The sequence below is a fragment of the Pimephales promelas genome, chromosome 12 (genome assembly GCF_988280905.1).
Source record: "Pimephales promelas chromosome 12, fPimPro1.hap1.1, whole genome shotgun sequence".
Taxonomy (NCBI): domain Eukaryota; kingdom Metazoa; phylum Chordata; class Actinopteri; order Cypriniformes; family Leuciscidae; genus Pimephales; species Pimephales promelas.
In genome coordinates, this window is record NC_142780.1 from 27,607,871 (window position 1) to 27,633,329 (window position 25,459).

General features: G+C 37.4%; 1 protein-coding gene across 5 annotated transcripts in view; it reads left to right on the forward strand.

Moving 5' to 3' along the window:
- tsnare1 (T-SNARE Domain Containing 1) overlaps positions 1-25,459 on the forward strand; it is a 195,124-nt gene that overhangs the window by 56,027 nt on the left and 113,638 nt on the right. For all 5 annotated transcript variants that reach the window (XR_016145770.1, XR_005618517.2, XM_089117884.1 and 2 more), the window contains 4 exons: positions 6,597-6,687; positions 6,911-6,985; positions 8,081-8,137; positions 15,503-15,658. Coding sequence is in view for 3 of the 5 variants with exons in the window: in XM_089117884.1 (XP_088974010.1) it covers positions 6,597-6,687; positions 6,911-6,985; positions 8,081-8,137; positions 15,503-15,658 (379 nt within the window). In the remaining 2 variants the exon portion in view is untranslated. The remainder of the gene's footprint in view (positions 1-6,596; positions 6,688-6,910; positions 6,986-8,080; positions 8,138-15,502; positions 15,659-25,459) is intronic.

Sequence of the window (25,459 nt, forward strand, 5' to 3'; positions counted from 1 at the left end):
AAGTCATCTAGTTCATTTCAGTTCTATTAAAACCCCCACTTAATCAATGTAGTGTGAAATATATTATTCATAAAACCAACATGCCAAATATGCTTAATGAAAAATGCGCCATAAAGACCATTAGCTAAATTAAGCAGCTTCTGAAACCTTTTGTGAATGTTCCGTCCCCGCACACAAATAACTAATCAAGAGTTTCAGTAGCCCTTATTGCCGGTATCATTTTTTTTTTGAGCCATTGTGAGATATGTTGTCTTTGTCATTTTGATTATGTTCGGCATCATTGCACAAACTTTGCCTTACCTGAAAATGTCAGGATGGTGTCCGTCAACATGTCTGATCTAGTATGCGTCATTACCCCAGGTCGGGATCAGTGCTTAATGGCACGTTACGATGGGATAATTGTTTCCTGCTCATTAGCCTTACATCTTCTCTGCTCAGTGGGCAGGTCAACCTGTGGACACTCAGTTCTTTTACAAAGAGTGCAAGATGTGTATACCATGGGGTGTGCATCTCCTAATACGCATCGTGATGCATAGCCAACGATACGATACATAGGCTACATATAAGCAGCTACCGATGCTATGCAATATGATTCACGACTCTTATGATGCGGCGCGATTCAATGTAATATACGATGCAATGGATTAAAAATATGATGCTATGCAATATGGTATAGATAGTAAACTTTTATTTCTTTTATTCAGACATACAGCAAATCATAAAGTAGCTTAAGTAAGCGAGAATTCAACTGGTTAAGGTAGTACTGTAAGGAGATGAATTCCATGAGTTTTATAGACAATACGCTAGTTAAACACAATCTTAGCCTCAAGCATAGATTATGCGGTGACATGTTAAAACATCAAAAGCCAACGCCACTGCCGGTTGCTTTTAGAGGACATGAGGTTTTAACGTTAAATCAGAGTGCAAAGGCATTGTAATTTCTGCATCTATCGTCAAAGTATTTATTGGTAATACACTGGAAATTAGTAGAAATGTGAATATTTGGTTAGTGTGTGTGTTGGTTTACGGTGTGTACTCCTAAATTTTCTGGTTGTGCACCAGTGCCCCTAAAACTTTCAGTTGAGGGCCACTGTGCTCTTAGTTAAAAAGTTAGTCTGGACCCCTGATACTTTTACATTCATCACAGTCATAGGAAATAATGCCTCACACACTTGAAAGCAGATTTCATGTACAGCTGACAGGAAAAATAAATGCACACTGGTTTTCATCACAACGGCAAAGTTTAAGTACGATGCAGTGCAAGAAGAAGGGTAGATCTTAGAGTACACTTGATTATATACAGTACATTACTGGCTGACAACTCTATTCCCAAAAGAAAGGATGGAAAATATAGGATATTCACTGGTCTTTTGTGTGTAGTTGTGTGTACTGTATCTGTAAGAGATAATAGGTGCTATGTTTATCCCTAGACTTGTTAAACTCACAGAAAGAGAGCTGGATTTATAGAAGGCAAAAAATAGAACAGTGTTTATTAGATTATGAATGCTTTCATGGTGCAGTATGATTCATATAAAGCATAGCATAATTAAGGACATGGTTCACTTAAACTCAGGCTATATGACCCAAACCGACCTTTTTACTGAGTACTCATCATAAATGTGCTCTCATAATTTTTCACTGCAGCATTAACAGTGCCTAGTATAACAAAGTGCAGTCATGTGTATGAGCAATAATGAAGTTCTCTTTTAAGCATATTTTAAAACATGAATATTATATGCAAAAAAAAAATTTAAAAAAAATTGGGCGACACGTTTGCCGTGAACGTGTTCCGCGCAAGTTGAAAAATTGGAACTCGAGCAGAAGATTCAAGATTCAAAATAGTTTTGCCAAACTATTTAAAAATGGCGAGGTTATTCTGGATACTCCATCTGACGCAGTGAATGGTGACGATTCTCTCTGACCAAATGTTTTCAAGTCACAATTTAGTATCGGATCGGCTCGCTTACACTGTCAGTCCCTAGTGCGCCTCTTGAGACCAGGCGAGTGAGACTTACTCTCACAGTTTTTACTAGCTGGCTTCGGTTACACTAGCAAAGTTACTTGTAGTCAGTAGAATGTCTGTTGGGGGACCATCAAAATAAATTAATAGCAAATATTAATATCAGACAGCCTACCAATGAGAATTAGTTGACATGTAGTTGCTCCGTTGCTTAGTAGAATGTCTAAAAAGGACTATCGAAATAGTGTTACTAGAACACACATTTGACAATTTGCCCCAACAGACATTTATCTCCTAAGCTCAAACACAAACATGTGTGTGTGAACTTTGCCAGAAGTGGACATCTGAAAATTTTCTATGGCTTCTATTTCATTACCATCATTCAAATGTTTGACTGATTCTGCGTCTATTTGACCTTGGACTTCGACTGTTGCATCTTTTCATTGATTCAGTCGTTAAACTTCATTTAGCAAGTAACAAATCACCTGAGCTGTAGAAGTGACTCAGTCTATGTGTTCAGCCCTACAGGGATTCAGATTGAAGATGGCCTTAGCCAGTCAAAGCAGAGGAAGATTCATATTCTACTCTGCCAACTCGACGGACACGAAACATGCTAAAATCAGACCATGACTAAACAATGTTTGGGAAAATAAACTACTGGGTTTGAATATGTGGGATGAGTAATAACAGAACTTTTCCACTGCTGCGTGTCTACCCTTGAGATTGTGTAGGCCATATTGCGTTTCACAAACCATTGGGGAAACACAGGAAGCTGTAATTGAGGGCGTATAGAAGGTGTTCAGTGGATCACAGTGTGCAATATAATGAGGTTGAGTCATGGACATTTCAAAGGGCTTTATTTGTACTGTGGTGACTAAACCAAGGCATTATTGTTTAGCTATAAAACAATTCATAGCTGCTACATTTTTATTGCTTTGGTGGGAAGTAAACCGGAAGTGGTTTAAACACAGGAGAGTCCATTTTCATTTTTGAGTGAACTATTCTTTTAGTATTCAAACTGTGCCGAGTGATGACCATCAGAGAGAACTGAAGCCGCCAGTGTCTCGATATGACGCTGACATCTTGGAACTTGAGTCTGCGCACTTGCCCTTTTCGGGACCAGACATGCGCAGTCGTGAGCAGGAAGTAAAGCCGCTGAATCAAACGCAAGCACACACCCCGTACTTTCATTAAGTGGCTACTGTCTGCTTCGTTCTTCTCCAATGATGTCTGCTGATTGCAGAACCTCGTTAAAATAAGGTCAACACAACTACTTGCCACATAATCAACATTATTAAAAAAAGTCCGCTGGTGCTTCAGTGACTACCTCACACTGAGAACCTGTCAATCACAGCTGCCAACCATGATGTCAGAGCGCCGTTTTTAACTAAAAACAAACTTATTTTAAAAACGAACACTTGAAATTACATCAACGTGATAGAAACTACAGTAAATGACAGAAACTATCTTTGGAAAAAGGATATGTGAAGTGTAATTTAATTGTTTAGTTGGTCTCACGTCCCATTGAATAACATGGGAGAGGCGGGGTTTATGACCTATACTAGGACCGATCACAGGGGGGTGATCAAGACGTTTTGGCTTCACTTTTGAGGGCTTGTGCGGCACGCTTGGTGATGACCTGTCAGCTGGAGATTTATCAATTATTACTTCACCACGCATGGGAATGACCCACTGATACATCCAACAAGGCACTATCAAATGTGCCATAAAACCCAACACCAACCTATTTAGCAATGCCATGGGTTCTCAGATTAAAATTATTGATGGAGAAAAATAAACGTTTTTAGATTTCAGTCATCGTTGTAGTACACCGTACACGTCTGGGCATTTTTTTTTTCAAACAAAAAAAATCCTATACTCTAAAATAAGCCGGTTATATTGTGTCCATGTTTTCAGAACTGTAGAGTAGTGAATCATTGCTCATCTTCAGCCTTCAAAAGGACTGATCATGTAAAAAAAAAGTACCCAAAGTCAAGCTTTATGGTTGAACTGTTCAGCCACGTTCCCCTATTCTCTGGCGTGTGATTAGAACGTTCACTGTGGACCTCTGCCTTTTTTGTTCACACAGCACGACTGCTGCTGCCTCTTTTGTTACAGGTGCTTTTCCGCTCGACTGGTCTCGTTTCTCTCTCGTGGACTGAGAACGACAGTGACATGCCCCAACCTATAACGAATGCACAGGAGATGTTTCTGCCAGACGCCTTTCTCCTCGTTTCCTTCCTTGCTTTTTAAATCAATATTTGAGTGGGAGGTGTGCCCGCGTTTTCCGCCACATATCTCTAGAGAGCAGGAGGTGCTCTGGCCGGTGGTCTTGGTTTGGGTTTTAAAAGAAAGGGATCAGGCAGAGCAGGGCACAGACACTAAATCAATGGCCTTATCCAAACCCCTCGCTCCGCATGAGGAGAAAACGGAATTTCTATCAGGAGATTATATTTGTTCACGAGCTTCTGACTCGTTGGCCCCTTTCCCCTCCCTCTATCTTCCATCTAGCTCAGAAGTGGAAATAACGTATAGCCAGGCTCAAGTTTTCAATGTCTTTAATACTCTCACTGTTGCCTGCTATCCAGTCTCTTTCGGGCCACACTTCCTCCTTTTTCACCTCAATTCCAGAGATGGATTATTACGTTGAGGACATGAATGTCTCATGAATGTCTTTAATGCATTCTAGCATTAAAAATGGTTAGACGGAGCATAACAGAAAGTTAACCGAAGGTGTGTTTATGGGCGCATGAACTCCTATACAGTGAAAACCCCACCCCCTGATTGCTTTGATTGGTCAATGCTTTAAAATGGACAGTGATTCAATGTGCATCAAATCGAATGTTTTTAGCTCGCGAAATCTTAAAAACTTGCTGTTGCTCTGTTATTTGGCATAAAACAATAATATGTTTTAAACATACAAAAGTGTAGCGGTGAAGAACTGAAGAATTGTCTCCCCTTTAATTCATGAATGTGAATATGAACTGAACTGGCCACATTGAACTTCCACAGGAAGTAGAATTTGATTTTGGAATGTAATGACAAAAAGAGGAACCAACTGATCCTTCACAAAGACCGGCCCCCATTAGTTACTGTTGCTATGTCCGACAAGCTACGCAACTCTCACACCATACACCATGTTCTCACACAGTGAAACATGAATGAACCTAAGAAGTAATGTTGCTTTAGCCGTGGAAAGACATAAGTACACACCGTTTTTCAAGTTCAAATCCTCCAACGTTTATCTACTAACTCTCCTGACTGCTTTGTCATCTCAAAGAAATTCAGCAGGGGTAATGCATTCTGGGAAGTCTGTCTGTCTGTCTAGCCTATAAACCTTAAAACCTCAAGGCTTTTTAAACTTGAAAAGTTTCAAAGAAGTCTTTGTCAGCTAAAAACTCAGACATTTTACTTGTCTAGTTAAGAATTACAGTAATATATCTTTTTTTTTTTTTTTTTAGAATTTTCAGTTTATTTTAATTATATTTCTGTTCTAATTTTAATTGCATTTCTGAATCCTGTTTGCTATGTCAATTCAAATTCAATTCAATGTTTGGAATTGAGACAAAGGGTGCGTCTCATTCAATGCCCTAGCTTACTAGGTCGTCAACCAGTACATTGTGTACACAAATTCGGGCACTGGTAAGGACAGTAAGGACCAACAACCTTTCAGCCGTAAGCAAAAATGTTAGCTAGCTTATGTTCATTACCTGTGTAGCAATGTATGTGTATGCTGACATAATTCAATAATGGTTGTATATATATATATATAATGCTTGTCATTAGGTGTAGTGAGTTGGCTTGTGTGATTTAGGTTTCATACTTTAGAACTTACAATAAGGAAACATAGTGATCATCAATGCTCCCTGGATATCACTTACGTACATTTTGCATTGCAACGTTTCAGTGCACTGGATGGATTTTGCAATTGAAACTGCTTTTAAAATGGCTGAATCCCTGATCCCTGCTGACTGAGACACCTAAAGTCATTCCAAATTAAATTCTGAATGTCTCACAACCATGAAGTCCAGTAAATATGAACTGTTTCTTTAACCCTTCAGGGCCCCCTGTTGGTCTGGAGCTCTGAGCAAATGTTAGACATGCCTGTGCATTGGTCCAGTCTTTTCCTTTTCTTTCCTTTTGTGCAGTCATAAATTTTTAAATATTGCCCTCTATAAACCCAATTTATGCAGTCTTGATTTCCATCTGCTCTGTTAATGCATTCAGTACAGAAAACCTCTCATTGTGCTGTATACCTTTCCTCCGTTTGATTTGCTGTCTCTGTAAACAACGTTTAATCCTTTGATTCTCCTCCGGCGCGGCAGATTGACTTCTTTCTGGAGCCTAAAGCCTCCCTGACATCATCTGAGCTCTGCAGTCATGACACACAGTCCCTCACAATGTTGTTCCGCTGTCACACAGTCATTAATATTGATTTACTTAATTGTTTGAGGCTTATCCGTCCAATAGGGCTGTAAAACTAGCCCAGCCTGGAGAGCATTGCACCTTGGGATAGTTGATGAATCATTTTGAATCGTCTTCTGCGGTTTGTAAAGCATGATTACCTGTCTCTTCACCTCTCTCTCTCTCTCTCTCTCTCTCTCTCTATCCCTATCCCCTTCTCCCTTTCTTTCAGACATTCCACACAGCAGCAAACCAATAAAGTCATAACGAGCACAAGCCAGCTTGTTAAACAACTCACTGACATCATCAGCGGATCTTCACGGGTAAAAGTCATGCTTCTTTGACTTTTATAAATCTCTAATGTATCTTTCGTTACTGGAACAATATTCCTTTTATAATGTATATCCAGTGATTTAGGTTTCATCTGAACATGGTAGAGAGACATTCCACTGTCATGTGCAACGAAAAAAAAAATGTTATAAAAGTGTTTAATGAAAGTTATTAAGTGTCCTTTTAAAAAATGTATGCCATTTTGTTTTCCAACAGCAAGACAGGCTTCGTCTGACGAGACTCAAAACAGAGCTATCGGATTCTGTACAGCGATATGGAGACCTGCAGAAGGTACACATGAAATATTGGTCTTCATTTATTTGTTCACAAATAACACATGCGATTAAGGCCCTGTTTACACGAGAACGCTCGCAAGTGAAAACTTAAAAATATTATATTGGATGTGCCTTTCGTTTACACGGTGACAGAGTTTTTGGGGCTTAAAAACACAACAAAAGTGAAACCACCCTCCAGAGTGGAAATCTTAAAAACACTCCACGGTCGCTTTCCCGTCTAAAGGGTAAAAATGCAAAAGTCTGTTTGAAAGTGAAGGCTGTACACAGGCGCACGGACTTGGTGTTGTTGTGTGGCAGTGCTTTACATCGCCACCTAGCCGCCTGGAGTGCGTACTACATCGAATTTCACTTTTGCGTCACCATATGCACGCAGATTTCCCACTCATAACGCACGTCTAAACGCAAATTTAAAATTGATGACGCAATGCCACTTTAGCGTTTTCTGTTCAGATCGTTTCTGTGTAAACATACCCTAAGACTGTGAGAGCTTTGGGGAATATTTGTATCATTTTTTTTTTTTTTACTATTTCCATCATTTTAGAAACATTATATGTGCCAAATATGTCATTAACAGATCATAATATCATATTTAGTAGTTATAATTACCCCCATTATATTAAATGTGACATTTAAGTTTTTTTTTTTTTACTAAAATATATTTATTTACCGACAAGTAAAATACAAACTAGATGTTCATTACATATTTTAAATTAGTAGTCACACAATTATTTCAATGGCATCTAGCTAGATACTTTTTACCTTTTAGCTTCCAGTGACAGTCTGTGAAATATTATTTAGCGTTTAACGGCATTATAATTTTAGACAAAAAAAAAAAAAAAAAAAACATACCCAAAAATAGGTTTTATATGTATATATCCTCTCATAAAGTTAAACAATTGCTTTCTTTTCCCCAGGGAGAGAGATAACTCTTTTGAGCATGCTGAATAAGTGTCTTTACTTTAGATTGTTTGTAATCAAATACATTTTGTGTTACAATAGTTCCCATGTATTGTGTTACAATAGCTCAGCTGCTGTCACATGTCTGGCACTATTTGCATATTAATGTAATTTTTTTTCTTTTCTCTGACAGAAAATTGCAGATCGTTCGAGGGCCTTGCTTCCTTCTGCACAAAAGGACAGGAAACAGGTGAGTAGGCTTTAATATCTCAGAGTCCAGAGAGGCCACTTCTTCCTCTTTGTTCTCCTTGTTTCTCTCATGAGCTCTTCGACATCCCCGTGACAGTAAGATAAAGAGTGAGACTGCATGTGTGATTGCATGTGAATGAGGAGCTCTTTGATGCCCTTTTTCTCACCACTTCATTTTCTAGCAGGCCAGATATAAACTGTCAGAATTTCCTGACACATACAAACCAGCCCTCGTTTTAAGTTTATGTAACCACAATGTGGTTTGTGCTATACAGAACGTGCAGCCCTGTCGATCAAGAGGTTGAAAGATCTGGCCTGGAAGGAATATAGATGCATACTTCCTTTGTCATTTAGCAAGACATTTAAAGTCATACTTAACCCAAAAATTAAAATTCTGACATCATTCTGTGATAGCTCAACAGTTTTCACTTTTATGTAATGAAAAATAATGGCTTTACATTAGGCCACCCTTAAAAATATTCTTGTTTGCCGTAACCCGACCGACCCTGTCAATTTAGGGCCGACCCAATTTTTTATTTTTTTTTCCCTTTTAGTCCGACCGACTTGCCGGTTGTAACTTGCGTTCAGACCGACCGATTTTTTTTTTTTTTTTACTCTTCAAACGACTAATTCAAATTCCATAAAATGATATTTTAGTTAGTATTGTGAAAGTTGCTTATGTCTAGGCTACGTTCTTTCTTTTAAATAAAAACCCGTGGCGTCATAGTCATCTGATTATGTTTACACGATTGGTTTACCCGTGTCACACTGTCTATAAGGCTTACGTTCGCTTCGTTTCATTCAGTGTTCCCGCTTGGTAAACCCGGTATTAAATGGGCTGAATATCATCCATTTCTATATATAATAATAATATTAAACAATTTGTCTGATGCAATTTTGCTATTCCCAGTCCAGAAGAGAGAGAGAGCGATCTCTCACCCGGAGCCACAGCGCGAACAACATGACAGCCCTGCTTAATGACAATGAGGACAGAACGTGGTTACCTACACTTTAGATCTGGGATATTATTCTAATTGTATTTTAGATTTCCGCTTTCAAAGATTATAAAAAGATATTTGAGATGAAACCATTACAGACGCATTCTGTCTATAGCGCAACTTCCTTCCCTTCACAGCGTTGCGCTGTCATTTCTTCCTAAAACCCAAACGTACCGTCAGAATCAGCACGATCGGTAATTGTTGTAAAATGCAGTCTGTACTGTTGCTAAACTGCGTACGTGTTCAATCATTAAAAGAGCTATTAAAAGCACAAAAGTCTGCGCAAGAGACGCTGTTCACAAGGTGATGCGTGCTCCGAAATGCACTGCAACGGGACAAGAAAAGTAGGCTATAGCCTCATTTTGGGCTTCATGTGCGCAGCTAAACTATCAAATACATAAAATCTAAAATGACCTGCTCTGAGATTCATTTAAACACAGTTTATTTCTTAAATGGATGTGAATAGTTGGGAGGATATGGTGGTGCATCAGCATCATCCGCACTCGGTCTTAAAGGGGCAGTAGTCTAATAAACATGTGACGATTGAGCCAGTAATGGGAATCAAACACAACAAAAGGCAGAGAAAAATCACTCGCAGCTCTTGAATTATTAACTTAAACTTTAATAAGCATTAATCTAACTATGATAAACCATGCAGTGTCATTTTACATTTGATTTACTAAATTAAATTTCTTTTCAGACAGCGCAACACACTTAACTGAAAAGTAGCTAATTTTAGACCTTTCTGAAATTAAAGCACTGTGTATATAGGCTAATTTGTATCTTTGTTTAATTGTATTCTTTGTTTCACCATGTGTTTGTACTTGTTTTTGCTTATATCTCATGTATTTGGGGAAAAAAAGCCTGCACACTGCTGCATAACAAATACAGTAGATATTTATTCATTTTGTGACTGGCCTAAAAACGTAACCGGCTGTAGGTTGCAATAACACCTAGTGGTGGATGCACAGTTTGAAGACCCAGTCAGTGACGTCACAGTATGCAATTAAAAAAAAAAAAAATTCATGATCACCATGACCAAAATTTTACTTTTTTTTTTACACTGAATCCTGGAAAAAAAAAAATATAGACCTACCTACCGACCCTTTTTAAAAAAAAAATTGCTGTTACTGCAAACCAAAATATTTTTAAGGATGGCCTTATCTGATTTTTTTTTTTCATGTTCCACACAAGAAAGAAATAGCAACCTGGGGAGACTAAATGATGATAGAATTGTCTTTTTTTAGGTGAACTATTCCTTTAACCCTACTTTTTCCCAGGTGATATCTTAAATTTGGTTCTTAAAAAATAAACAAGATGTCTAAAAGAATCCAGATTCCTTGATAATGAGATGACAGTTCTAGTGATGTTCACTCTCATTGGAAGAGTTTCATTTGATTAAACTTTTTCCAGATCCCTTCAAACCTCAATTTTCAGTTCATCTGAGGTAGCCCAAGGATGTACTGATGATTAAAAGTGTTGACTGAATGGTAGGAATTGTGTTCAATATTACTTGCAGTACAACAGCAGCTCAGATTGGCTCAGCTGGTATGTGACTTTAGCACATACATACACACTACTGTGTTACAGACTTAAGTCTGCTCAATTTCGCTCCTATTCTATTCCCTCCCCTCCTGTCGTTCTCTGGAGATGTTGCTTTTATGTGAGACTCTGTCACCTGTAGCTATGTCTCTGATCTTCCTGTCTTCTTCCACAATCCCCCTGGAAACACCCGACCAGAGCAATCAAACAGGATGTGTAGTTCCAATATGAACGCCAAGAACACATTCAAAACAAACAACATTCGGAGTTGTTAGTCAAGAGTCAGATGTTATTAAGGAGTTGTTTGATGGCAAGGTTCTACCGGAGTGCAAACAAGAACGGGGTTTGTTATCAGCACTGCCAATCTGTACTGTGAGTCATGAACATGACTCACTATTATGATTGTAAAAATCACAGCAGTGTTTTTATATATCATTTAAACATTTCATTTCAACAGATAAATCGTCATGAGTCATTAGTACTCATGACAATGTATATGTTTCCTCAATCTCAAGTGTAATTTGTAATGGATCCCATTGTGTTGAATAATAAGAATAGCACTGCACTGCTTGTTATGGGAGTCTGTTTCTGCCTTGTAGATATATCTTGCAATTGGAATTATTCCTCAGATTCATATGACATTTGTAATTTTTTTTCTCTCACAATGTCACTTTGTATCTTGCAATTGGAACTATTTCTTAAATGTTATTATATTTTTCACTTAATTTGATTTATTTGATAAGATTTGTTTGAAATGGTGACTTCATATATTGCTGTTGTGTCTTTTTTTATTGTGTTGTTAAACTTTATCTCACAATTGCCTAAAGGAAGATCCAGGCTTGATTGACTACTAGGACATAGCAGAAAAAATTTAATGTATGAAATAATTATTTTGCATTTATCTGCTGTTAAAATAAGTTCAACGTTATTTATGTGGGTAATTTATTCATTATGGTTGCTTGCAACCTCTTGCTTTTTCTATTTTCACACTTTCATTGCATCCATCACTATGGTCAGCAAAAATAAGGGGAAAGTCTGTAACATCATCCAGATTTTATGCTATAATTTAGATCTGAATGTGCTGATGCAAAGCTCCTTATAAACAGTTGTAATCAAAATGAGTCAACCTCCATTGCAAATCAGGTTTATTAACACAATGCACAGACTTTCAGCTGTTTGTAAAAGAACAAATAAAATAAAAGTAATTGAAATTTCTCAAAATTTTTCAACCCCTTCATGGCATCTTTAGTACTTAGTAGACAACGCATTCTCACCCCAAGGCGTCACCTTTGACCATGCTTCAATATTTGACGTTTTAGGCGCCCTTTAGCGTCACTTACATGACGCGATCCTACGGCGTCATCTAACTGACGCTAAAGGTAAGCGTCAGTTAGAGGACGCGGTTAGGTTTAGGTGTGGGGTGGGGGTAGGGTACACGCGATCCTAGGGCGTCATCTGACTGACGCTAAAGGGCGCCTAAAGCGTCAGATATTGAAGCATGTCCAAATGCTTCCCAAGGCGTCAGTTAAGTGACGCCTTGGGGGTGAGAATGGGCTGTAGTAGAACACCCTTTTTGCTGTTAAGACCTGCTGAAAACAAGATTTATAACCAGACACCAGCTTCTGGCAGCATTTCTGAGGAATCTTAGCCTATTCCTCATGAGCAATGGCCTCCAGTTCAATAATATTCTTGGGTTTGCGGGCTGCAACCGCCTTCTTCAAATCCCAACAGATATTTTCTATGGGGTTCAAGTCAGGTGACTGTTATGGCCACTGTAGAATCTTCAAGGAATCTTGTCCTGTTGGAAGGTCCTTCCTCACTGACTGGATGATATTTTCTCTTAGGTTTTCCTGATACTTCAATGAATCCTTCTTGCCTTTAACACACTGTACGTTTCCAGTACCAGAGGATGCAAAGCACCCCCAGAGCATCACCGAGCCACCATCATACTTAACCCTCTGGGCTCTAAGGTGTTTCCATTTTTATGAGGATAGTGTCTGGCTTGGTCGAGTCAAGTTCGGGCTCGAGAGAATCTATGCTCTAGTTCACGCTGAGGAACCGAGAGTTGTCATCCAGTCTCTTTGGTAGAGAGAGAGGGATAGAGAGAGAGAGACGAGGAAAACAAAAAAGCATGCAAATGGAAATGGAAATTATCGCATCCGGAAAAAATATCGAGTTAAGTTTTTTTTATTGTGCGATTAATTGATTTATCGACTATCGCGACAGGCCTAGACTCAAGGTTTTCCTGAACCTGCCTTCTCAGAAATCTGGTTGCAGCCGTTGATGGCTTATTTTTTCGGCCCCGTCCAGATAGTTTAACCATGCACTGTTCCTCTTTGAACTTGCGACCTATGCTTCCAAAGGTATCCTATTCCTCATTTGTGAAGGGCCATGATACCTTCTCTTAAATTTTTGGACATTCTTTTGACATGTTTTTCCAGCATGAAGTCAAACGTGACACTCAACAAACCTAGCTAGTTCAGATATTTCATGTGTTGTAGGTCAAACAAACCTGGTACAACTAATGCAACCCTTGCTTAAGACAACACCTGTTTTGCAGATTTGTGCTGTTGTGAGGGATTGTGTTCAGGGGTTTAAACAATTAAGACTGCAGAAGTCATTGAATGTTTCAGTTAAATTTGGGGAAACCATTTGAAACATTTGTTGTATTGAGCTATTTCAATTACTTTTGTTTGATTTGTTAATTGCAAAAATGTTGCCAATAAACCTGATTTGCAGTGGGGGTTGAATAATTTCGATTACAACTGTAGCTGCAAATCCTATACTAGGAATTCGAGAAAGAAGTATGTGTCTTTCCCTCTTGTTTAACATTTTAGTCTTGTGACAAAGGAAATAAGCATTGGAAATAACCTGAGACCCATCTTTTTTTAAAACAGTGGTCAAGATTATTTTAATCTTCATTGATTGGCGGAAAAATGTCTCCACTGATGTACATATTTAGTTTTTTGCCTTAATCTAACCATTTCAGTCTCAAGAATTTAAAGGACTTACACAGAGTGCTGACTTCTATTTGAACAAATTTAAAAAAAAAATAAAAAAAAATTAAATAATTAAAGCCACTGTGAAATGACTAAGTCTTCAAATCAGAAGTACTTTACAGCACATATCCTCCAGAGAATTTAGATTAGTGAAACATTTCCAAGTAAACGCCTTAAACTGGGAATATCCCGTCTTGAATGAGTCATGCTGATCCTTTGACTTAATGTGATTTGGATCCATTGCCTTTATAGGAGACTCCTCTCTCTCCATCATAGGAAATCATGTGGGAACTGACTTGTACATTTTTAGGAAATGCAAAGCAAATTTGATTGTACTTTATCTAATCTAAATGTCAAATAAGACTATTTACATTTTTAAAAGAAATAATGGTAAGGGGCTTATTTTTTTAATAAGGCAAACTTCATTAAAAATGTATTACATTTAGAATTGAATAAACTTTAGACTTAATTTCAGGGAAAAATATACATCTGAGGTGCAGATAGAGTTAAGAGGATAATTTATGCTTTACATCTTGTCAACAGATGAGAAAAACCTCCCAACTACAAGCCACTCTATGACCTAATAGACAATGATATCCTTAGTGAGTGGGTCGACAACAACCTTGCAAAGCAGATGATGTTCTCGGGGTGGCATTGTGCTGGACCGAGATGTATTGGATGTGCTAATTCTGAGAGGGGAGAATACAATGAGTCATCCAACACATTGCAAAAAATAATAACACGCCTCGGGCCTTTATCGATGTCATGCATATGCAAGTCGAGAAATTAGCAGATCAATGTGGCCCTCTCTTAGTGACCAACTCCCACCTCTTCAACCTTCAGGCTGACAGAGAGTTCAACCTAAATGACTAACAAAGGCGGCAGGCTGTTCCTTTGCGATTCTTCTGCTGCAATATGGTGGCGAGTCATTATCATTGTATTATATTATACATAGCCGTGAAATGTCAGTGCTTTGCTATTATATAAGATCTTTACAAATGATCTCAAGGAAAGCTGTAGAAGTTTAACCAAAGTCAAGTCTGACTACTGAGAACATCCGCAATGCACTGATCCTCTGATGATGTAATTGGGCATTTCCAGGGTCAGTAAATATTCAGGGCTTCACACGTATATAGACTCATCCTTTGATTAAATACTACTATAGTACATTTTAAGAGTACGTTTTCACAAGAACAAAAAACGGTAAAGTTTTTCCTTTGCTTTTCGCGTACAGGTGACAACGTTGTCCAAACGATCTCTTTACAAATGGATTAGCAAAATGACTATAAGCGCTGTATATGTCGCCAGTAGTTGACGATGTCACTTTGTAAAGAAACACTACACGTCTTTAGACTGAACACTTAATACTAATGTCAGCATTTTTGGAGTTTACATGACAATATTGAGACAGCAATGGTATCGTTTTCAAAAATTTGCATTTGAAATGTCCAAATGTCATTGTTGTGTAAATGAATGTCCAAAATGCATAAAAAGTTCTAGCTGAAAACAGTGACATGTAAACAGCCCCTAAAACTAATATTAGAATAACTCCAAGACATTTTTAATGAAGTGTCTCAATTTTACCAGAGTTAACTAAAAAGTCCAACTGACATCGCCAAAAATACGAAGTTTTGTGTCAAGTAGTCTATAAACACTTTATTTATTCTAGAAAAATATTGAAATACTAGAATACTAGAAAATATTTAAAAAAGAAATATATATATATATATATAGCTGTTTACCAGACAATACACTGTAAAACTGTAAAAAAAAAAAAAAAAAAAAGATCATTTACATTATCTCTTATTTTGTGTGTGGAATGGATAGAGCCTACAGACTCCATTCAGTGAACTGGTTGAAGATGGGCCGTTGTTCGGAGCGGAGGAGGGCGTTGAGGGTGATTCCCAAGCATTCCTGTCAGAGATCAGTGAGGAAGACGTGGAGATCCTGAGGCAAAGAGAAGAAGCACTGCAGCAGATCGAGGTACACCTGATTTTTTTTTTTTTAAATTTCATCTGTTTATTATATGAAAAGGGAACCGCATGAGATGAGTAAGATAGGATCTTAAGATGACAAGATATCGGAAAACATTTGGAATGGGTCAGACATGATTTTACCACTTATTAAGTTTTGTTTTGTAGAAAGCCTTTTTTTTAAAGTTTATTTCGTTTTGTATAAATTGTATCTTCATATTAATCAATGTTTCATCAACAAATTTTCCATTCATTATGCTAAGACTAAAACAAAAATGCATTTGCCCACCTATCTAAATATAGGGGAGACCGTGAATAACCCCGATTTGAAAAAACTGTGGAGTGTTCCTTTAAGTTTAACTAAAGAAACCTTATTCTAAAATGTCACCGACTCACCTAAAATCTCTTTAGTCTTTATTGTCACTTTTGATCAATTTAATGTGTCATATATATGGGTCAATGTGATTCTTTCTTTTTAAAGAGCCCCTATCATAGCATTTGAAATGTTCCTTTTTTTGTTTTGGGAGTTCCCAAAAACAGTTTAACTCTAACCACTGATTCTTCACATGCTCGTCCCTGGGCAATGAAAACAAGTGGCTGAACTGTCTTTGCGATGTAGAACACAGCGTCTTCTCGACATGACGCTATTCAGCTGAAGTTTTTGAATGTATTCCAGACTAAACTTCAAGTTTACACTCGCGTCTGCGCGCGCAGTTGTTGGGAGCGGCCAATGAGCTAATGTTTTGTATCTACGTCACGACGTAACAGCTAATGACTCGTTTCAAAAACAATTCATTTCATAGACTCAGAGTCGACTCTCACTTTTGAAAGACAATAACTTTACGGTGCACTTTCAGATATAAATCTTTGCAGGATGTATTCAATCCCTTAGAGCCATATTTCAGACTACATGAACAGTCATTTTCAAAAATCCATGATAGGTGCTCTTTAATAGTTACGAAAGCAATTTCATATGGTTCTGTCTATGAAGTTTTCTTAACAGGGTTGTATGTTCAGTGTATGTTTTTAGAACCCCTGAAAACTTATTTTTTGTTATCCGTCTTTACAATCATTACGTGTCCTGCATTGTCCTTTTATTCAAGACTTTAGACTTTTAAAAAAAAGATCATTGGACAGAAAAGTGCTGCATCAATCACATTTCCATACAAACAGATCAATTAGGCCTGTATTCTTTCTGGACTCAATATAATCTTTAGCAACTGTCCTTTTACTAAAGCTTTCAAGGCAATTGTCCATAATAGTTTGATTTATTTTGCCGTCTAGTCGCGCACACAAGCAGAAGGCTTTTCATACACCATTGAAAAACAGCATCACATTGCTCTATTGAAGTATGTCCTGTCTGTAGCAAAACAGCTGTTTTCCTCCAGATGTGCATTCACACAGATGTGAACCAGCAATGATGGGATCATTCTGTTGTTCTTTGACATTTGTTTGGTCCAATTTCAAAGCCATTTGTTTTAGGCATACACAGTGCCCTGGTTGTCTTTGATGCGGGGTGCTCAAAGACAACACATTTAAATGAAATAAATGTCAGCCCGTCATGATTATTGACAAGGCTAGACGGAAAGCGAGTCACGCAGATGGCGCGTCAAAACAAATGTCTCTTTCTTGTTTGAATAGCAGGAGTTGAGAAATGAGAGAGGCCACACGTCCTAATGACCAATGACAACCTTGAGAAAGCCTTGAAATTAAGACATATGGCTCTTCCCTCTTGAAGACCTGTCTGAAGTTCATAGACGCTCGCTAACGCAACTACCGCGTCTGGCTAACAGACAAGCGTCAAACTATCCCACATCACACAGCCCTCCTAATAAATTCCCATTCATCACACGGACAAGTCCTGAAAGGCTCAAACAAAACCGACAGGTTATTTTAGTCATAAATAAATTGGACGAGGTTTTATTTTTCTTCAGATGATCAGAAGGGTGATGAGGACGAGTCTGTGCACTGAGAGCTCTGTCGCAGGTTCTTGAGATGTCTCTGGCCCCGGGCCCAGCCGAGCTGATCATATCTGACAATGTGCTTTTCCAGTCTAGCATCTTTCCAACCTCCTCCCTCCCAAACCTCAAACCCCAAACCGCACCGCCTCCTCACACAACTCTGCTCAAGTGAATCACCAGCATTTGCAGCCCTTACTGAGCCCTATTCTCTCTCTCTCTCTTTTCATCCAACTCTCTCTCTCTCCCGTTCACTGTTTCCCAAGGGAAATGGAGAAGATGGAATGTCTGTTATCCGTGTAAAGTACAATCAGCACCCCCCCCCCACCCCCCCCCCCCCCCCCCATTCTCTCTCTTTCTTTCCAAAAGCTGATCTGTCCTCCTGAGTAGTTCACATTTACTCTGGCGGCTTGTGCGTTCAGGCGAACCCTTCTCCGGAGGACGGTGCTAAGGGACATGCACACACACAAGCCGGATAGAGGACGGGGGGTTATTCCGCATGCCGTTATGGATTCTCCGTCTTGATTTTCTATGAGGTGACCCACAAGGGTAATGAACTGTTCCTCTGGGATGACTAATTCAATTTGCATTCACCCTATATTACAGTGAAACGAGAAACACATTTGAAGGGAGGAGCCAGGCTCCGCCCTCCACCACTTATGACATCAACCCCAGACGCAAGTCTCTGACACTTTGGCACCGGTCATCATTTCATCAAAAATGAATTAGTTAAAAAAAAATGAAAAGCATAGGGCATGACAAAGGACAACTTTCAAGGAGAATCTCAATGCAACACCTGGCCCATCCAACAGAAAAAAATACAGACACGTGTCTCCCCTGCAAATTTGTGCAGCGCATCCCTTTTGCCCTTCAATGAAAAATGGGAGATTCCGACAGTAGTAGAGCTACAGTAAACTGTGCTAATGGCAGACAAGCACTGCTGTGTAGATCCTGCATGTCATTGCCTGTGAACCTCTACGCTAACTATAGGTTAAAAATGTCTATTTATAATATTGCATACATTTTATACCCTGGATAGAACATTTTTGGTTGTCTGGACATTATCCATTGAGGAGTAATTATGATCGGTTCAGAAATCGTTGGGCCAATCAAATTGCCAGGGTTGCATGACAACTATGTTGCTCTGATTGGTTGTAGGTCTATCAGAAAAATCAGAAAAGACCTTTATAATATAAAGACCTTTATAGTTTTTCCCCAAAATTTCAAGGGGTTTTCAAGGGGACTTTTGAGAGATTTAGAGTCCCACTTTATATTAAGTGGCCTTAAAGGGATAGTTCACTTTGAAATTAATTTTTGATGTGTTTTAGCTTACCTCAAGGGCATCCAAGATGTAGGTGTCTTTGTTTCTACAGTAGTTTCAGTTTTTTGTATTTTTTAGACAAACCGTTTTTGTCTGTCTGTCATATAATGGAGATTTACTGGGCCCACCTCAAAGAGCATGCACAGTCCAAATTAAACATGATTTAATGACTCGTGAATGTAAGTACAGTACACATTGATGGCCTAAGACACGAAACGAGCAGTTTGTGTGAGAAATCGAACAGTATTTATAAAGAAATAAATATTTGACATTTATCGTGATTATTTGACACCCACCCCGTGACAGTGATAATTATTGATATCCCAAAAAAAAAATTGTGATCGTTTTTTTTTTTGGCCGTAACACCCAGCCCTAGCTTTAATTATTATTTAGCTTTATTTTATTTTTGATAAAGTTTTAGTTTAATAATTTTAGTACTTCAACTTATTTTATTTCAGTCACTTTTTTTCTGTTTTTTTAATTTTCATCTAATATTTTTAATTTTAGTTTATTCCATCAGTTTTGCAATGAATGCAAATTAGTTTTTAATATAGATTTATTTTAAGATAACAACAACAATTAAATTAATTAGAATTATAACACAGTTGCCAAGCAATCTCATGTTGGCATCTTAGCTCATTCATCTTGATAATGTCCAGAATTACTGTTTAGAGTGTGTTTTGTTGTTGTCTCAAGTGTTACATAATGTGAAGCTGGTTTGGTAATGATCATCATGAATTTCCAGACTTATTCAATTTTAAATAGTATTTGCTTAAATAAAATTAAATAAAAAAAATAATTAATAAAATAATATATATATATATATTTATATATATATTTATATTAAAAATAAATAAATATATATATATATATTTATTTATATATTAAAAATAAATAATGTAAAAAATAGAGAACCTTTTATTTGTGAAGTATTTATTTAACTGGTTTATCAAAAATGCATTACTGTGTATATTTGTAAGTTACACTTTACAATAAGATACCATTAGTTAACATTATTTAATGCTTTAACATAAACACATGGGACCTTAATGTAAAATGTTACCAATACTGATGAGATTTTGTTCATACTTCCAAATTAATTTGCAACTTAACTGAGTGCTATAATCCTGATGAAATGAATTATTTTCTTTTTGGCCACAATATATTATATCTAGTGTGTTTTTTGAGTGTCTGGACATTTAACTGTATATACAGTATGAGAACATAGTCATGATGCAATCATGTGTTGCTATACTTGGTTCTTGTTTTTGTACTTTACATGTACATGGAGGCAGTGACATTGTTATTCTTATAACAAAACAGCCTGACCCTTGAGAGAACATTGACTCTGTGGGGGTGCTCTCTCTCTCTCTCTCTCTCTCTCTCTCTCTCTCTCTCTCTCTCTCTCTCTCTCTCTCTCTCTCTCTCTCTCTCTCTCTCTCTCTCTCTCTCTCTCTTATTATTCAGAACCCGTGACAACAAGAAACATCATGCAATCAGTCTTATTCCCAAACAAACGACTCTTTTCATTCAATCAAAAAAATCTGTTAGAGCGATTACTGATTTAATCTGACTCACTTACTGAACCGCAAGTCATTAATTCTGTCATGTCCGACTGCTGTAACAACACTCTATACATAATGCAATACATAATGCAAATAGTCTAAATTTTCTAAAACATGGTTTTGGAAACCAGTAAAGCATGACAATTTCTCAAGTTACTGCTAAACAACAGCTAATACTTGCTTAAAATGTGGAGGAATCATTTTAGGAGCTATGGCTTTATTTATTTACATTGATAAACCTTTCTTTATTTTTACTTATAAAAAAAGTGTTTTATATTCGATTTTTTTTTTTTTTAAATATCTGCTTAGTGAACTATAATGTTATCCTCTTACTCTTGAGTGTTTGGACTAAAATTAATGAAAGATGAAACTAAGAGGCTCTTTCTGGTCTTACATTGCTGAAAGTATTTTCTATCCTCTTTTAAACATTAATATCTATCTTGCTTTCTTAGTGTTTGTCATTGCCTTTATTGTGCATTCCTGGGATATAACAGATTTTTTTTTATTTTGTCACAATCAATAGCAAGTGCCGTTGAGCAACTTGTATTCTAGTCTTCATCTTGAACATGACATACACAACTTTTCCCCTTCTATATTTTCCCTCACTCTCTCTCTCTCTACTCTCTCTCTTCTGTGGATAAGATGCAGACATGCATGCTTTGTGCCCTAAGACTGTGTGCTTTGAGTTTTGAGGTCCTTGGGCTGTGACGGAAAGGAAACATTTGATTTTACATTATAAACCGTTTATTCAGCAAGGGCAAAAAAAGAGACGTTTCACGCTTAAGCCCTCAGCAGGCTGCGCACGGAAATGTCATCATTTTTTGGGGGGCTGAAAGCGTGCGCGTAAATCTGCTTAACAGTTTTTCTGCTGTGGCACTGACACCGCGTCCTGTTGCCCGTTGCCTTTGGGCCGTAGGGTGGGGTGACGTGGAGAGAATCTCATATCAGCATTAAACACATTTATCTATGAGAGTGAGAGAAATCGAGAGAGAAAAAAGAGAGACAGGGGAGAAGGGTGGCAGCAGGGATTCTGGGAGGAAGATAGAAGGGAGCATTAGGAATGAAAAGGCAAACTGTTCTACAGTTCAGTACGGCACCAGTACATTAGAGCAGAGGTTTAACCTTTACAGACCCAGAGAGCCACCAACAATCTTTCGGCCAACCCAGGAAACTCCAATAGAAATGGTACCTTATGTACAATTTAACTGAACATTAAAGTCATCATGCAACAAAATTGACAAATATTTAATGTATTTTACAGAATGTTGCAGTGCATATTATAAGTGATTTATCCATGCACATGCATATGCCCTTGTAATCTTTAAAGTCCCCCTGTATTAAAACATTTTGATAAGACTCACATTTGAATGTAACTCTACACTCTCATTTAGTATACGCCGTTCTATGAATGTAGAAATGAGTCCCGCCTCCACTCACTCTCACCAGCTCAGAGCTCCATTCATTGATGATCACTCATTGACGTGATTGGTTACAAGGTAGTTTGTGACGTCAGAAACACCAGCGATTTCAAACCGCGTTTTTGAGACTGTCTTTGGTTCACTGCAGTTTTAAAGAGAAAGTTTATTAAAAACACCACATAGACTTATAAACAACATTAAACTTGGTAAAACACAGGGGGACTTAAATGAAAAACGTTAATCTCCCATCCCCCTCGAACTGACATGATCTCTTCATGTCTCGGCGAAGTGTTGGATTGAATATCATCCTCAAGTGACTGCAAACTGGCATTCAGATCTGCCTCCATTTAGTTAGCAACACCCAATTTCCTATGATCCAAACAGCTCCCTCCCTGAAGGACAAAATCAAGCTCAGCCTTACTATACTATACTTCGACGCCCCATTGACAACCTGATTTACTTTTGTAAGCTGATGTGTTCCATATGAATCAATATAGGCCTATTTATTATCACACTTTACTTAACTCATTGGGAATTGGTTGAAATGTTTTGAAATGATCATAGTATTATTGTATACCTTTTAATTTATTTATTCATTAAGTATTAATTTAGAAAACTGTGGTTTTTAAAGGTGCTTTATAAATACATTTTGATTTGATTTGATTATTACAGAAGTAGTAGTAATACCCTTTATTGGTATGTGTGTATGTTTTTACTTCCAGGTTGAAAATGCTGACATTGAAGCAAAAAAAACACTTTTTGGCTAGTTTTTCCAGTTTGTGGTTGATATCCTTGTCTGCTGAGCCCAAATCATTTTACACTAAGGCTCGCATTGATTGTTTTCACAGACAGCTGGATTTTTAGTGGCCTTCTGTCGGAGCATTGTCATTTAAGACCATTTTCCGTTGCTCAACTGCACCAACTCCACCTGTTCCTTGAATCCTTTGAGCTGCAGCAATCAAGCAATAAATAAGCTGCCCATTTGAATGCACTGAGGCTGTTAGACTGGCAAAGATCAAAGCTTTCTGTGTTAGCACTGCAAATACAGCATAGAGCAGAGCACCTCCCCTCTCTAAAACAAAACCTACACGCCGTGCATAATTAGCCAGCGTCTCCCCAGGCACAGCTTAGCTGGCGTACTCTTCTCCACCACTGTCAGAGCAGCGGTGACGGCCATCAGTACTGCTATCGCAAACACAATATGCTCTTGAATTTTCTTCTTGTTTGCAAAAATCAGCCATTCTATGCGCAGCCCCTTGACATCATTCCTAAGATTGCTTTATGATATGGTTTCTTGGTGAAAGCAGCCTTACGTGTCTAATTATGCCCCTCAGGGTGACGCAGGCCACTCAAGAAAACTCAAGAACATTTAAATGAAGAACGAAGAGGTGCGCAGACTATCGCTTAAAGCAGTAGTTCACCCTGCTTTGACAATTCTGTCATTATTTATTTACCCCCATTTCATTCCAAACCTGCATGTTTTTTTTTGGACCAATTATTGTGCAGCTTTTCAGATACATCGACAAGGATACAAACTCAAGCTCTAAAAGAGTCAAAATTTAAGTTGTTATTCAAAAAAAGCCTTGGAACAACACACTACAATAATGTAAATAATGACAGAATTTAACTTTTTAGGTGAACTTTCTCTTATTAAAAAGTCAGATAGCACTAGCTGTAAGTGGTTTAGTTATTGAAATGGCTAATTTTGATCACTTTTGTCCTATTATACAGTATAATATGTCTCTATGTACTTATGTACTAAAGGGCAGAAGTTACACTATTCAGTCAACACCCGTATTTCAAAGCTCTAGTGAAGTGTGTATTGTTATTTAAGAGTAGAAATTAGGGCACATGGGTCTCGCAAAACATGGGTTACTGGATGTTTTTGTGAGAGCAGCACAACCTGACACTGAGCACAAGCTTGGGAATCTGATACTGAGTTTGAATGACATTTCAATCTGTCTGTGGCTGGTGTGGAGTAGTTCTGCAGTTAGTACCACTGTTTTCTCATCAGAAGCTGATGAAATATATATATATAGATATATAGATATATATCTATATATGAAGAGTTCAGATGCAAAAGCCTCTAAGTGCCATTTGAAATTTTATTCTAAAATGATAATTTTTATCAAGCTTGTATATTTAAGTTCAGTAATTTCACTTAAATGGCAATGAAGATTACCTATTAATTGTTATTTAAGTGAAATTACTGAACTTAAATATACAAGCTTGATAAAAATGGTCATTTTAGAAGAAAATTTCAAATGGCATTTAGAGGCTTTTGCATCTGAACTCTTCATATATATATATATATATATATATATATATATATTGTGTGTGTGTGTATATATATACAGTATATATACAGTATATATATATATATATATATATATATATATATATATTAAAGCAATATTAACAAACAGAACAAGTCGAGACATACAAACAGTATAAACAATCTATCAAAACAAGGAGACATTATAATACTGAATAGATTAAGAGAGGAGATATGAAAGAAATGTAACATTATTCAACAATAATCTTAAAGAAAAAAAGATTAAGAGAAGAAGTGCTAAATAAATATTATATCAGCTAATTAAATATATGGTTGTGGACAATATAGGCACCAAAATGACATTCCGTGATGCCTAAAATGTTGTCACATTGTGTATTCTGTTGATACTGAATACTTAACTTTGTTCATCAACGAATCCTTGAAAAAAATGTTTTCAACTGATAATGTGCACTAAATCAGTATATTATGATTTCTGAACGATCATGTACATTTACATTTATTCATTTAGCTGACATTTTTATCTAAAGCGACTTACATCTGCTATATATGTTAGAGGTCGCATGCCTCTGGAGCAACTAGAGGTTAAGTGTCTTGCTCAGGGACATATTGGTGTCTTACAGTGGATTTGAACCCGGGTCTCTCACACTAAAGACATATGTCTTATCCATTGCACCATCACCACCCCTAATGTGACACTAAAAACTGGAGTAATGATCCTGAAAATTACATTTAAATTACTCTATACTGTATAAATTACTGTTTATTTGATCAAGTAAAGGCAGCAGTATATAATAAAACACACACACACACACACACACGCACACACAGGCACACACACATTTAACTTTTTTTACACTTAACACACACACTTTTTTTTTTTTAATTTTTTTTTATGCAGACCATTTATCTTTTCAACGATTTAGTCTCAACAGCAGCCCAAAAAACCAAAAAAACAAACATGACAGTAAATGTTGATGCAGCCGTTGTGGTATTCACAGAGGGTTGGTCTCCGAGTTTGAGTGAGAGTTAGACTGGCATTTTGGAAAGGTAGGAACAGCTGTACGCTCCGTTTGGGTGATGGGCCTTCTGAGGAGACGTGCAGCAGGGGTGGACGGATGGATGACTAGATTAATGACAAGTGCTTCAAGCAAATTATGACTAACACATTTGCAGCATATGTATTTCTTATAGCATTTAAAAAGTGCATTGATGTGGCAGTGAAGTAAGCAGTGCACTTGAGAAAGCCATTCAAC